The sequence below is a fragment of the Rhinopithecus bieti genome, unplaced genomic scaffold (genome assembly GCF_001698545.2).
Source record: "Rhinopithecus bieti isolate Rb0 unplaced genomic scaffold, ASM169854v2 scaffold_2077, whole genome shotgun sequence".
Classification (NCBI taxonomy): Eukaryota; Metazoa; Chordata; class Mammalia; order Primates; family Cercopithecidae; genus Rhinopithecus; species Rhinopithecus bieti.
Genome location: NW_016803882.1, coordinates 4,453,272 through 4,468,483, shown reverse-complemented (window position 1 = coordinate 4,468,483; position 15,212 = coordinate 4,453,272). Strand labels below are relative to the sequence as shown.

Below are 15,212 nucleotides of genomic sequence, written 5' to 3'. Positions count from 1 at the left end.
CCCTCTCCGAGCAGGGGCCGACACATCTCTCTCGCGCCACCCCTCCCACGGGCCGAAGCTCCCACCTGTGCAGTGCCACAAATGAAGTTTGCCTCCTCCGGCTCCTGCGAAACCGTGGAAGCTATGAGAGTCACAAATTCCTAAATGTGACCAGCCCCTCGGGAACTGAAGGCCAATCGGGCGCAATTCCACCCTCCAGAAAGGTGCAGGAAGAGGGAACAAGATATGCCGACGCAGCGTGGGGGACTTAACACAGGGCGGTCGCACAGGCGCGACCCTTCTCGCGCCTTCTCAAAACCCAACCAAACACGGCTGGTTCCTACACCCGCCGGGGCCAGAGCCCGCAGCCTCCGGCTCCCCTGGCCAGTTCCGGGCGCCGCCTGCGGCGCATGTCCAGGACTGCACTCTGCTGTCCCTGCGCACCCGGCGCCGACATCGGCGGGGCGGGCCCAAGCCGGATTCTCCAACCCGACGACCCGCCTCCCTCGGGGCTGCCCCAAATGCCAGCTGGGGCCTTCTACCTTGACGCTAGAATTTGAATTTTCAAACGCTTGTGCATATAGGCTTTAGAAGGCTAGCTCCAGAAACCAGCTAAAGTATTGCATTGAACAGAAAACCAAATACCGCATGTTCTCACTCCTAAAGTGGGAGCTAAACATTGGGAACACGTGGACATAAAAGTGGCAACAACACTGAGGTCTACTAGAGGGGGCATTGAAAACGGGCCAAGCTGCACTCCAAATCCCAGCATCACACAATATATCCAGGTAACAAGCCTGCGCAGGTATCCCCCAAACCTAAAAAATTGTAAGCCATTAAAACACACTGCACAGGCCAGGCGCGGTGGCTCACACCTGTAATCCCAGCACTTTGGGAGGCCAAGGCGGGCGGATCACGGGTCGAGAGATCGAGACCATCCTGGCCAAAATGGGGAAACCCCGTCTCTACTAAAATACAAAAATTAGCTGGGCATGGTGGCGCGCGCCTATAGTCCCAGTTAGTCGGGAGGCTGAGGTAGGAGGATCTCTTGAACCCGGGAGGCAAAACTTCCAGTGAGCCAAGCTCGCGCCACTGCACTCCAGCCTGGCGACAGAGCAAAATTTCGACTCACAATGAAACAAATACACACCTCACAGTTGGACAACGAAAGAACACTCCTGCAGGTATCTTATAGTCATAGAATGACAGTACCCAGCAGCATTAACTATAAGACCATTAAATCTAAACCATCTATTATTACAACTAACAAAAACGAAAACAATAGCATCAAGTTGATCCTTAGAGTTCAGGTCAGACGGGAATTGTGCCAGTGTCGTAACAAGGATTCAATAAGGTGGCACATCTCACACAAACGTGTGAACACCCAATCATCATACGTCATGAACTACAAAAGGATCATCTACTACAGCGGCCATTAAGGAGCTCCAAGTATGTGCCACTAATTTTGAGATAGGGTGACTACCGTAATGCCACATATCCAGTCTTCATGTATAAAATCCTGCATGTTTTCAAAGCCACACGGAGATTCTGTGATTATTCTTTTGTTTCTACCTAGCAAAGGAAAGCAGAAACACAATTAGCGAGCGGATTATTATATATGCAAATTTATTCTCCATCGTTCCACCGCTCGGTCTTGTTCTCGCGCATGGATCTTTATTGCTTTACGACCATACGTCGTGAAATAAGGTGTTGCGGCAGTACTGCAGTACTGGCGGAAGCTAGCCTTGTGCTTTGCGGCAGCAATATGAGCTAGGTCCGGATCCTGCTATACACCGACGGGCGCGAGCGGTTGCAAGTACCTGGCGTTGGTTGCGTTGGTGATATGGGTCAGAAGTTTACTTCTTTAAACTTTTAAGGTTTTTTTTTTTTTTTAGTCTTCAGAAAGCAACGGTAGTTTTTTTGACGTCACCGTTACAAGTATAAGACTGTTTTACTCCCCGAGAGTCCCCTTTCCTTTCTTGTGTCTCTTCCTTACTCGTTATTCTTATCCCGGTCAGACTCGCCCCCTCCTCTAAGTCATCTCTCCGTTTTATTTTATTTGACTTTAGTTCTCGTTGAGTGATCGCTCCTTCCCTCTTCAGCGGATCCCTCCCCGCCTCCATCCTCGTCCTGTGGGAGAGACCAGGCTTCTGGTGTTGCAGTCAGGAATGGAGCTTGACAGCGTCCTGGAAGCCCCGTCGCGGGAAGAGTCTTCTTTGTCCGGGGAGTTGGTTCCCTCCGCCCTTGGACAGGCCCTCTCCAAGATTTTACACTGTCTTACCCTCCCGGAGGCACGACGAGGCAACGTAAAAGATGTAGCTCTTAAAGACCTCGGTGATCTAATAGAAGCCACCGAATGTGATAGGTTATTTGAGGGGAGCGGTGCACGGCTCCGCGGAATGCCGGAAACACTGGGGCAGGTGGCAAAAGCCCTGGAGAGGTATGCAGCCCCCCGCAAAGAGGAGGAAGGTGGAGGTGATGGGCACTCTGAAGTGGCCGAGAAAGCAGCCAAAGTTGGGTTACTGTTTCTTAAGCTGTTGGGGAAAGTTGAGACTGCTAAGAATTCCGCGGTCGGCCCTGCATGGCAGACGGGCTTGCATCACTTGACAGGACCGGTTTATATTTTTGCCATCACACACAGCTTGGAGCAACCATGGAACACTCCGAGATCTCGGGAAGTTGCTAGGGAGGTGCTCACCTTACTGCTTCAAGCTACTGAATGCAGTTCTGTGGCAGGATTCTTACGTGGAGAAAATGAAGATGAGAAAGGGAGTCTTTCGGTGATATTAGGGCTTCTCAAACCCGACTTGAATAAGTGAGTACTCCTGCCCTTTGCCACCGACTTGAGCCTCACAGTTTTTTATTTTTATTTTTTATTTATTTATTTTTGAGACAGAGTTTCACTCTTGTTGCCCAGGGTGGAGTGCAATGTTGCGATCTCGGCTCACTGCAACCTCTGCCTCCTGGGTTCAAGCGATTCTTGTATCTCAGCCTCCGGAGTAGCTGGGATTACAGGTGCCCGCCACCACGCCCGGCTAATTTTTTGTATTTTTAGTAGAGACGGGGTTTCACCATGTTGGGCGGGCTGGTCTCGAACTCTTGACCTCAAGTGATCCACGTGCCTCGGGCTCCCAAAATGCTGGGATTACAGGTGTGAGCCACTGCACCTGCCCTACCTAATTTTTTTAGAGTGTTAGACCTCAAAGGAAGCTCAGTTTCTTCATCAGTAAAATAAGGGTGCTGTAACCACAGATCTCTTAAGGCCCAGAAACGTGATTTGATATAAATGACATAACCGGATAGTGGCAAATTGGAGGTCATAACTGAGGTGTTCAGGCTCAGTTGTCCAGTGCTCTTTCCAGCCCTTAGGACGACTGCCTAGGAAAATTGGAAGTTCTGTGCCACTTACTTGGAGTTAATAATTACAAAATGTGGCCGGACAAGGTGGCTCACTCCTGTAATCCCAGCACTTTGGAGAGCTGAGGCGGGTGGATCACTTCAGGTCAGGAGTTTGAGACCAGCCTGGCCAACATGGTGAAACCCCATCTCTACTAAAAATACAAAAATCAGCTGGGCATGGTGGTGGACGCCTGTAATCCAAACTACTCGGGAGGCTGAGGCAGGAGAATCGTTTGAACCCGGGAGGCAGAGATTGCAGTGAGCTGAGATCGGGCCACTGCCCTCCAATCTGGGCAACAGAGCAAGACTACGTCTCAAAAAAAAAAAAAAAAAAAAATATTGCAAATTACTGGAATTTGGTTGGGGGATTTGGAGAGGATTTAAACTTACGGTTTGAATTTAGACTTGGGGATCTTGAATGTCATTACCAGTTGTTAGATAAGGATGACTGTCAGCTAAGGAAGCCATGTTTAGGATAAAGAGTGAAAAGCGGCCGGGTGCGGTGGCTCATGCCTGTAATCCCAGCACTTTGGGAGGCCGAGGCGGGTGGATCGCGAGGTCAGGAGATCGAGACTATCCTGGCTAACACGGTGAAACCCCGTTTCTACTAAAAAAATACAAAAAATTAGCCGGGCGTGGTGGCGGGCGCCTGTAATCGCGGCTACTCGGGAGGCTGAGGCAGGACAATGGCGTGATCCCGGGAGGCGGAGCTTGCAGTGAGCTGAGATCGCGCTACTGCACTCCAGCCTGGGCAGCAGAGTCAAAAAAAAAAAAAAAGTGAAGAGCACCTTTAGATTGCTATTAGCTAAAGTTCTTTCAGTGAGTTTCCACTTGCTACTTTGTTAGCACTGGAGTGGTGAGAGAAAAAGTATCTGTAACTGTCATTTTACCAGGAACATTGACTTAAAAGGCTTGATTTTGAGTTTTGTGCTTCTATTTGTTGCTCTGAGTAGGACCAGATTAGACAGTTTTCTGAATCCATTTGTTTCTAATATAAAGATAATATACTTGGCCGGGTGTGGTGGCTGACACCTGTAATCCCAATACTTTGGGAGGCCAAGGCTGGCAGATCACTTGAGACCAGAAATTTGGGACCAGGCTGGGCAACATGGGGAAACCCCATCTCTACTACAAATATAAAAGTTATCCGGGTATAATGGTGCAAGTGTGTAATCCCACCTACTCGGGAGGCTGAGGCAGGAGAATCACTTGAGGCTGGGAGGTGGAGGTTGCAGTGAACCTAGATGGTGCCACTGCACTCCAGTGTGGGCAATAGAACGAGACTCTATTTCAGAATAAATAAATATAATATACCTATTACACTGTAATTATTTTGAGGATTAGTTAAGTCGTGTGTACACTCACTTTATTAGCTATTAACAGGTGTTCAAGTATTAATTCATTTGTTTCCTTAGTGTAATAATACTAATATATTTCCTTTACTCCTCCCTCCCTTCTCAACATACCTTCACCATCCATCACCATAAATCCTTTATGTAGCTCTGGTTATAATTGGCTCCTTCTCATTGGATAGGTTTTAGACCCAAAAACCTGGGTGATTAAGTATTTGGTGTAAGTTGTGGAAGTTATTTTAATCCAAATCTTAAAATGTATGATGTAGAATCAAGAGTTATCTGATGTGCGATGTATTTTTTTTTTTTTGCAAAGACATGAAAATACTCTGTTTAGCTTGAAGTAGTTTTTTTTTTGCTACTTGTCACCGTATGACTTAATGTAATTTTATGTATCCATTTAGAGAATCCTGGAAGAATAACCCTGCCATCAAACATGTTTTCTCATGGACTCTGCAACAGGTCACTCGGCCCTGGCTGAGCCAGCATCTGGAAAGGGTACTTCCTGCATCACTGCTCATTTCAGATGATTATCAGACTGAGAACAAAATCCTGGGTGTACACTGTCTCCATCACATTGTGCTTAATGTGGTAAGCAACCTCTACCTTGTCATCCATGTTGATGGGACAGACTGAGTCATTCCTGGCTGCTCTTCATTTCTAGTAATGCTAAGTCATTCAGCTTTACCTATTTGTATTTTTTCCTTATATTTTTCCTCTATCAACCTGGTAGAAGTTGTGTCCTATAGGTAATGTAATAACTAAAATGATAATTATAGAAGAAACAGGAAGGCATGGGTCATCATCAGACCGAATAACCAGATCTTGAGAACTGGTGAACAGATGACTTTTTTTTTTTTTTTTTTTTTGAGACGGAATCTCACTCTATCACCCAGGCTTGAGTGCAGTGGTGCGATCTCGGCTCACTGCAACCTCCATCTTTTAGGTTTAAGCAATTCTCCGCCTCAGCCTCCTGAGTAACTGGGATTACAGGCGCGTGCCACCATGCCCAACTAATTTTTGTATTTTTAGTGGAGACAGGGTTTCACCATCTTGGCCAGGCTGGTCTTCAACTCTTGACCTCGTGATCCACCCGCCTCAGCCTCCCAAAGTGCTGGATTACAGGCGTGAGCCACTGCACTGGCCTACTTCCTCTCTTTCCTTTTTTTTTGAGACATTATCGCTCTGTCACCTAGGCTGCAGTGCGATCTTGGCTCACTGCAGCATCCGCCTCCCGGGTTCAAGTGATTCTCTTGCCTCAGCCTCCCTAGTAGCTGGGACTCCTCCCTAGTAGTTGGGGTTCCCTAGTAGTGACCACCAAACCCAGCTAATTTTTGTATTTTTAGTGGAGACAGGGTTTCACCATATTTGCCAGGTGGGTCCCGAACTCCTGACCTCAGGTGATCTGCCTGTCTTGGCCTCCCAAAGTGCTGGGATTATAGAGATGAGCCATCACGCCCAGCCTACAGTTGACTTTCAAGTAGGAAAACAAAACAAAATCAGAATCTGAAAGGGACTATACCCAAATGTGGAAGCTATTACTCAAGGAAAAATTTTTTTTTAAAAACTTTGTAGTATGGAGCTTTTAAAATATACATGGAAGTGGAGAGAGTGGTGTAATTAATCTCCATGTACCTGTAGGAGAGAGCCAGAGATCACCTCCAACTCTGCCCCCCTGCTTTTTTTTTTTAAGTTTGAGGCAGAGTCTTGCTCTGTTGCCCAGGCTGGAGTGCAGTGGTGTGATCTCAGCTCACTACAACCTCCGCCTCCCGGGTTCAAACAATTCTTGCACGTCAGCCTCTGGAGTAGCTGGGATTATAGGCACACGCCACCATGCCCAGCTAAAATTTTTTTTTTTTTTTTGTAGAGGTAGGGTCTCGCCATGTTGGCCAGGCTGGTCTTGAACTCCTGGCCTCAAGCGATCCACCAACCTCAGCCTCCTAAAGTGCTGGGATTGATTACAGGTGTGAGCCACCATGCCCAGCCTCAGCCCCCTTTTAATCTCTTAGTGGGCTCTTTTCCTGGATCGAAAACCGAATTTGACAACAGGCAGATTAACAAGAGGAAACCATACACATTTTATTAGTTTCCGTGTACATGGGGATCTTCACAAGAGAGAGGAGTCTGAAGAAGTGGCCAAAGCAATATGCTTTTATACTTTTTAGACAAAGAATGATAAACTTTTCATCTTTTTTTTAAAACTACCCCTAGCCAGATTGTCTTTGTCCTGTCAGAAAAATATGACAGGACAAAGAAAATCTGGCTAGGAGCAGTAAATTTTCCTTTCTTTCTTTCTTCCTTCCTTCCTTCCTTCCTTCCTTTCCTTCCTTTCCTTCCTTTCCTTCCTTTCCTTCCTTTCCTTCCTTTCCTCCTTTTCCTTCCTTTCCTTCCTTTCCTTCCTTTCCTTTCTTTCCTTTCTTTTCTTAGACAGAGTCTTGCTGTTACCTAGGCTACAGTGCAGTGGCACAATCATGGCTCATTGCAGCCTCAACCCCCTGGACTCAAGCAGTCCTCCCACCTCAGCCTCTCAAGTAGCTGGGACTATAGGCATGCACCACCAGGCCAACTAATTTTTAAATTTTTTTTTGGTAGATACAGAGTCTTGCTCCGTTGCCCAGGCTGGTCTCAAACTTGGCCTTAAGTGAGCCTCTCACCTTGGCCTTCCAAAGTGCTGGGATTACAGGTGTGAGTCACCATGCTTGGCTCTAGGGTAGTCACTAGGAGATACATGGTTGGGGGTGGTGGGGGGATGGATAGGTGGAAGATAAAGGTTACTTTGTTCAGTTTATGTAGGTCCATTGCAGTCTTCAATTCCAAGTCTCTGTAAGGGCTATTTTCTTACCCTGGTATGGAAAGCATACCCCACCCAGAGGAATCCTTTATCAGTTGCGACTTGCAGAAAGAGACAAGTCAGCTCACCCTTTCTGAATCTACAGTTTCTCCAATATTTTCAACTCAAAACCATCATGATACCAATGTAGCATATTTTGGGATGGCATGTTCTTCATGCTTCATACCCATAATCCAATTTCGAAGATGGTCAACATTTGCCAATCTTGGGAAACTATTCTTTTAATTTGATAATTTGTCTGGTTTCAGCCAGCTGCTGATTTACTCCAGTATAACAGAGCCCAGGTCCTGTACCATGCCGTTTTCAACCACCTGTACACGCCAGAGTACCACCTCATTCAGGTAATAGTATGATTTCTTCATAACTGTGTCTGGATTCTCTGAATTTGAGTAGAAGGTTGCATTGTGTGAGTAGTAATAATTGAGAGACATTTTCCTGCCTTGGAAAGTGAGGATGATAACTAAAAGCTGTTACCAAGTTAAAAATATCTCAGCACCAAGCAGGCCTCCACATTCCTGAGTCTCCACAGATAAGCCAGTGGTTTTTCTTCATCTGAGTCAATTGTATATTAGTTTGGGCCGGGGGTGGTGGCTTATGCCTGTAATCCCAGCGCTTTGGGAGACTGAGGGAGGCAGATCACCTGAGGTCAGGAGTTCAAGACCAGCCTGGCCAACATGCCAAAATCCCGTCTCTACTAAAAATACAAAAAAATCACTTGGGCATGATGTCGTGCACTTGTAGTCCCTACTAGTTGGGAGGCTGAGGCACAAGAATTGTTTGAACCCGGGTGGCAGAGGTTGCAGTGAGCTGAGGTCACGTCACTGCACTCCAGCCTGGGTGACGGAGCGAGATTCCATCTCAAATAAAAAAAAAAAAAAAGCCTGGCATGGTGGCTCACGCCTGTAATCCCAGCACTTTGGGAGGCTGAGGCGGGCGGATCACGAGGTCAGGAGATCAAGACCATGCTGGCTAATACGGTGAAACCTTGCCTCTACTAAAAATACAAAAAATTAGCTGGGCGTGGTGGCACGTGCCTGTAGCCCAGCTACTCGGGAGGCTGAGGCAGGAGAATCACTTGAGCCCAGGAGGCGGAGGTTGCAGTGAGCCAAGACCATGCCATTGCACTCCAGCCCGGGTAACAAGAGCAAAACTACATCTCAAAAATAAAAAAAGGTGCAGTGGGTATCAAGCAATAGGTAACTAACCAGGTTTGGGGTGACTTTAGGAGGCTTTGGGAAGGAGGTGATATTTACCTTTATGAAGGATGAATAAGTAAGTTTCTTAGGAGGGAGAAAGAAACTCCAAAGACAGAAGAAACAAGTTATACAAAATTAGAGGTGGAAGCAACCTTGTTTCTTTGTTATGCCTTACTTCCCTCTTTGCCGCCTCCCCACCCTGCTGCCTTTATTTTTATTTTATTTTATTTATTTTTTTTGAGGTGGAGTCTCACTGTGTCACCCAGGCCAGAGTGCAGTGGCGCGATCTTGGTGCATTGCAACCTCTGCCTCCCAGGTTCAAGTGATCCTTTTGCCTCAGCCTCCCTAGCAGCTGGGATTACAGGCACGTGCCACCATCCAGCTAATTTTTGTATTACCTGAGACGGGGTTTCTCCATGTTGCCCAGGCTAGTCTCAAACCTCCTGACCTCAAGTGATCCACCCACCTTGGCCTCCCAAGATGCTAGGATTACAGGCATGGGCCACTGCGCCCAGCCTCTTTTGATTTTTAAACAGTATTTTAAATACTGGGTATTGAGAATCCAGATTGTTAACAGCCAGAACTGCTGGGGTTCTTAAGGTGGTAGAGAAAAGAAATTTTAAAAAACCAAAATACCAAGAGAAAAACCAAAGGTCCCAGGAAAGTTAAAAGGAAGTATCTAAACCAAGCTTGTCCAACCCATGGCCTGCATGCGTCACAAGATGGCCTTGCATGCAGCCCAACACAAATTTGTAAACTTTCTTAAAATGTTGTAAGTTTTTATTGCATTTTTTTTTTAAAGCTCATCAGCTATCATTAGTGTTAGTGTATTTTATGTGTGGCCTAAGACAATTCTTCTTCCAGTGTGGCCCGGGGAAGCCAAAAGACTGGATACCCCTGGCCTAGGCACTGCAACTTCAGCAGGTAGGGTGGTCAAATTTGACCCAAATTTGGAACATCTTAGATTCTGCTTAAGAGCAGTTTTATTAAAAGTATGTGTAAATACTGGACGAGTGCAATGGCTCTCACCTGTAATCCAAGCACTTTCGGAGACCAAGGCAGGTGGATCACTTGAGGCCAGGAGTTTGAGACTGGCCTGGACAACATGGCGAACCCCTGTCTCTACTAAAAAATAGAAAAGTTAGCCAGGCGTGGTGGTGCACACCTGTAGTCCCAACTAGTTAGGTGGCTGAGGCACAAAAATCGCTTGAGCCTGAGAAGCAGAGGTTGCAGTGAGCCGAGATTGCACCACTGTCCTCCAGCCTGGGTGACAGAGTGAGACTCTGTCTCACAAAAAAAAAAAAAAAAAAAAAAGTGTAAATATCATGTATCACTAAGTCACTTAGACTTAGTGACATAGTAACAATAGACTTAGATTCCTAAAATCTGGGTTAAAGTCCCAGCTCTGCCATTTTTCCCATTTTATAAGTTATAAATTTTATAAATTTATGAAAAGAATGGTCCTGAGGAGAATGTATTGATTTGAGACTGTCAGATGGAGATTAAGAATGGAAAAAAGTTTGAAAATGTAAAGTAATATGCACTTCATATATGATTACTAGTATCTTAGAATTCTCTGGTATGGACCCTAAGGACGGTAGATTAATGGAGTTCTAGAGAGGTCCATGAGTATTATAAATGCAAATGGATGAACTATGCAGCGTCCTTCCATTCCTTCCTCCTAGCCTGTGCTCCTGTGTCTGTTGGATTTATTCCCCATCCTGGAGAAAACCCTGCACTGGAAAGGAGATGGAGCTCGACCTACCACCCATTGCGATGAGGTCCTGCAGCTGATCCTGACCCACATGGAGCCAGAGCACCGCCTTCTCTTACGCAGGACCTATGCAAGAAACCTGCCGGCTTTTGTGAAGAGGTGAGTCCTTGGGTTTTTATTTATTATTATTTTATAGAGACAGGATCTTGTTATGTTGCTTGAGCTGGTCTCGAGCTCCTGGCCTCAAGCAGTCCTCCCACCTCAGTCTCCCAAAGTGCTGGGATTACAGGCATGAGCCACTGCACTGGTGTCATATTTTCTCTTTCATCTTTAGGTTGGGGATCCTAACTGTTCGGCACTTCAAGCGGCTGGAGAGAGTCATCATTGGTTATCTGGAGGTTTATGATGGACCTGAGGAGGAAGCTAGATTGAAGATATTGGAAACCCTAAAACTTCTCATGCAACATACTTGGCCCAGGTAATAGCAGCCTTAAGGTGCAAAACTCAGCTGCTTTTCTCTTGAGAACTTGCTTGGATGTATTTAATACATTCAGTACCAAGTATTAAATGTATACTATGTATTTGAATACCTCCCATTTTCACACACCTATAGGATTTTAAACTGAGAAAATGGCATTGGAAAGATAAAATATACTATAGTTACTTGAGGTGCTCATATTTGACTCTTTTACCAGGTATCCAGATTCTGACACTAATTTAAATCCATTTCTCTTTAAAAACCTAGTATCATCTTTTTTTTTTTTTTTTTTTTTTTTTTTTTGAGACCAGGGCAAGTGTTGGCCCAGGTTGGAGTCCAGTGGCCTCGATCTCCATGCACTGGCAACCTCGCGCTCCCAGGGTTCAAGCGATTCTTGCTGCCTCCAGCCTAACCCGAGTGCTGAGACTACAGGCACCCACCGCCAGGCCCGGCTAATTTTTTGTGTTTTTAGTAGAGATGGGGTATCACTACGTTGGCCAGGCTGGTCTTGAACTCCTGACCTCGTAATCCACCCACCTTGGCCTCCCAAAGTGCTAGGATTACATGAGTGAGCCACCGTGCCCAGCCTTTTTTTTTTTTTGAGGTGGAGTCTCGCTTTGTCACCCAGGCTGGAGTGCAGTGGCGCAATCTCAGCTCACTGCAACCTCTGCCTCCTGGATTCAAGTGATTCTCCTGCCTCAGCCTCCCGAGTAGCTGGGATTACAGGTGCCCGTCACCATGCCTGGCTAATTTTTTTTGTATTTTTAGTAGAGATGATGTTTCACCATGTTGGCCAGGCTGGTCTTGAACTCCTGACTTTGTGATCCACCCACCTCGGCCTCCTAAAAGTGCTGGGATTACAGGTGTGGGCCACTGTGCCCGGCTATATATCTTAAGAATGGTTTAGATTGGTGTTTTGCAGAATCCCCATCTAGGTACTCTTTGATGCCCCACAGGAAAAAAAAAAAATTCTGTGGTCAAATAGATTGGAAAACTATAGAGGGTGCACATCTCTCTAGATTTAAAAGGCATATTAGAAGATTAAAGGTCATTTAGAAGTGTTGCAATAAAGACATTTGCTTAACTTTTTTAATCCTAATGTTCTTTAAATCTAATTGAGAGCAGAGTACTTCATAGCACATCATTTAACATCTGCAGAGCAGTGATCAGAATACCAATCTAGAGGCCGGGTGTGGTGGCTAACACCTGTAATCCCAGTACTTTGGGAGGGCAAGGCTGGTGGATCACCTGAGGTCAGGAGTTCAAGACCAGCCTGGCCAACATGGTGAAATGCCTTCTCTACTAAAAATACAAAAATTAGCCGGGCATGGTGGCACGCAACTGTAGTCCCAGCTACTCAGGAGGCTGAAGCAGTAGAATCACTTGGACCTAGGAGGTGGAGGTTGCAGTGAGCTGCGATGGAGCCACTGCGCTCCAGACTGGGTGACGGAGCGATGCTCTGTCTCAAAAAAAAATTATATATATATATATATATATAAAATAGTGAAAGAATACTAATGTAGGATATACTTGCTTGGAAATCATTCCAACTCTGGCTTGAGGTAGGTGTCAAGAACTGGAACCCAAACTGTTGAGTTAGCAGAAGCATCTCTTGAATAGCTGAAAGTTGAATTGAGCCAGAGAATCCAGTGGCCCAACATATAGTATCTATTCTGGACCATATTCTCTCACTTCCTTATAAATGTGCAAGGAATCCAGAGTAACATTCCCCCATGACAACCTTTCCCTTAGTCATATTGGTAACTAGGTTGCACTTGTTTACTATCTTTGTCCCTACTGAATTATAAACTCCAGGATAACGGACAACCACATCTATTATATTCTCTCAAAGTATGCTCAGTACCTGGTATTAGGTATACAAATATTTGAAGAATTAATGAACTGGAAGATAATGAATCAATGGATGAATAAAGTTGAATCAGATTGTCAGGTCTTTAAAGAGCAGAGACTAAGATTCCAAGAAGGGAGAGTGAATTAAATGTAGGGAGGTAGAAAAGGAATATGGGTATGAGGGGGTAGAGCATGGGAAATGGAAAATAGAGCCGATTATAAGTTGAATAACGGAGGGCTGAGAGGCAACCAAACCGTAGGAAAATGAGGAGTATCTAGATAAAGAGATGAACACTTTTTTCTCCCAGTCATGCATCTGTCCATAAATATGATTTATTGTACATTTCACATTCTGTTTTCACATTGTAAGTTAAATTATTTTCCACCTTTCATTAAGGTTTTTTTTTTATTGTAGTAAAAATACATACACATTTTACATTTTAAAGTGTACAGTTCAGTGGCATTAAGTACAGTCACAATATTGTGCAGTCACTAGCATCGTCCATTTCCAGAACTTTACCAAGGCGATAGTAGAAAGGTTTATAGTTTAGAAAGGTTAATAGTTACAAGTAGGCTAGATTTCACTGATGAGCTAGGATCTGAAATTAAATGACAGAAAATTCAACTTGACACCAAGTCCCAGAAGCCAAGCTCATTTCCCCTACTCTGTCTTCAACTTGCAGGCCTAAGATGGCATTAAAGTTAAAGGATTGAGAGCTCTCTCCAAGCATAGTTCAGTTAATAGAGTTGAAAAATAAAAGTATAGGCCCTTGGTTAGGGGAAATCCTGGTTTCCCCTTCTCAGCCCATGAAGGAGCTGTTGCTTACAGTAGAACCAAGCTTCTGGAAGGGAGAGAGCAGTATGGCAGAGGGGGTGTGTGTGTGTGTGCAGTGTGCTAACAGGAGACTTGAGGGTAAGAAATCTAGAGGCCGTCTTTGGTTCTGTTTTTAGGTTTTTTTTCATTTAACTTTGACCCAAGTTCCTTAATTTATGAAATGAGGGCTTTCCACTTGACAGTCTTTGAAGTCTCTTCCAATTTTAATATCCAGATTTACAGTAAGAACATAGCTTTTCTTTTTGATTCCAGAGTTTCCTGCAGACTTGTGGTCTTACTGAAGGCTCTCTTGAAACTGATTTGTGATGTAGCAAGGGATCCAAACCTTACACCTGAGTCTGTTAAGAGTGCCCTGCTACAGGAGGCCACAGACTGCCTGATTCTCCTGGACCGCTGCTCTCAAGGACGGGTAAAGGTAAGGCAGACTGAAACTTGGTTTCAGTTGGGCCTCATTATCTTTATGTAATTCCTATGACTGAGTATAATTTACTATGTGTGTGCCTGACCAAGTCTGGAAATGAAGGGTTTTAGGTATCCATATGAGCCCTCTAGCCTCAAAAGAGCTTGATCTTTTTTCTTATTCATCTTTTAAAGCTATTCAGAACCATTTAGAACTAAAGGCAGGAGGATCAGCACATATCACCAGGGCTAAGGACAAGACAGAATGGGCAAAAGCATTGTGATCAAAAAGTTTGTAAAAATTTAACTTCTGTTCTAGTCTTCTGAATTAAAAAAAAAATAAAAAAAAGTCAAAATAATGGGCGTATAAGCTCCCAGGAATATCATGAAATAGAAGCATTTCAGATGTTTCCAGTTATTTTAAAGCGACAACATCTTTTAGGTAATGTTTTTCCCGTTTTTTTTTTTTTTTTTTTTGAGAACGGAGTCTTGCTCTTGTCCCCCGGCTGGAGTGCGGTGCGCGATCTCGGCTCCACTGCAAGCTCCGCGCTCCCAGTTCACCGTTCATTCCCTCACTGCTCAGCCTCCTGAGTAGCTGGGACTACCAGGCACCACACCACCGCACCCGGCTAATTTTTTGTATTTTTAGTAGAGACGGGGTTCCACGTGGTCTCGCATCTCCTGTCCTTGCGATCCGGCGCCTCGGCTCCCAAAGGGCTGGCATTACAGCGTTAAGCCACCGCGGCCCAGCCCCTAATCTTAATTTAATCTACATGAAATTCTTCCCTTTGGTTTCATGTTTCCCAAACAGTTAACCTTCTCAAAGCCACAGCATTCATAATAGCTATGTACTTCTACTGTATCTTAATAAACTATTGCCTCATTCTTACCCCTTTATAGAAATCTTTAGTTAAAAGACTGAAGGTAGGGGGCCATGAAAAGAACTTCATGCCATAACTCACTGGACAACTACCCACGCAGAAAAAAAAAAAGAAATTCATATCCTCAAAATTGTAGAGATGTATGAATTGTTATGTTACAGATTTATTCAAACTATTTCATCTTACGCTCTTTATCTTGGGGTTTCAAGCCCTAGTTCCAAACTTAATTTGCCTTGGCTGGAATTCTGCTCGTTTCGATGAGCCAGCAGGAGATTCC

The 15,212-nt window shown here is 45.0% G+C and overlaps 1 protein-coding gene across 1 annotated transcript; it reads left to right on the top strand.

Moving 5' to 3' along the window:
- Window positions 1-1,719: 1,719 nt before the first annotated feature.
- TTI2 (TELO2 interacting protein 2) lies at window positions 1,720-14,394 on the top strand. The gene is made up of 6 exons (XM_017857397.1): window positions 1,720-2,794; window positions 5,135-5,321; window positions 7,830-7,922; window positions 10,463-10,650; window positions 10,826-10,969; window positions 13,908-14,394. The coding sequence occupies exons 1-6, from the start codon at window positions 2,148-2,150 to the stop codon at window positions 14,119-14,121; spliced, it is 1,473 nt and encodes a 490-aa protein (XP_017712886.1). The 5' UTR covers window positions 1,720-2,147; the 3' UTR covers window positions 14,122-14,394.
- The last annotated feature ends 818 nt before the right edge of the window (window positions 14,395-15,212 follow it).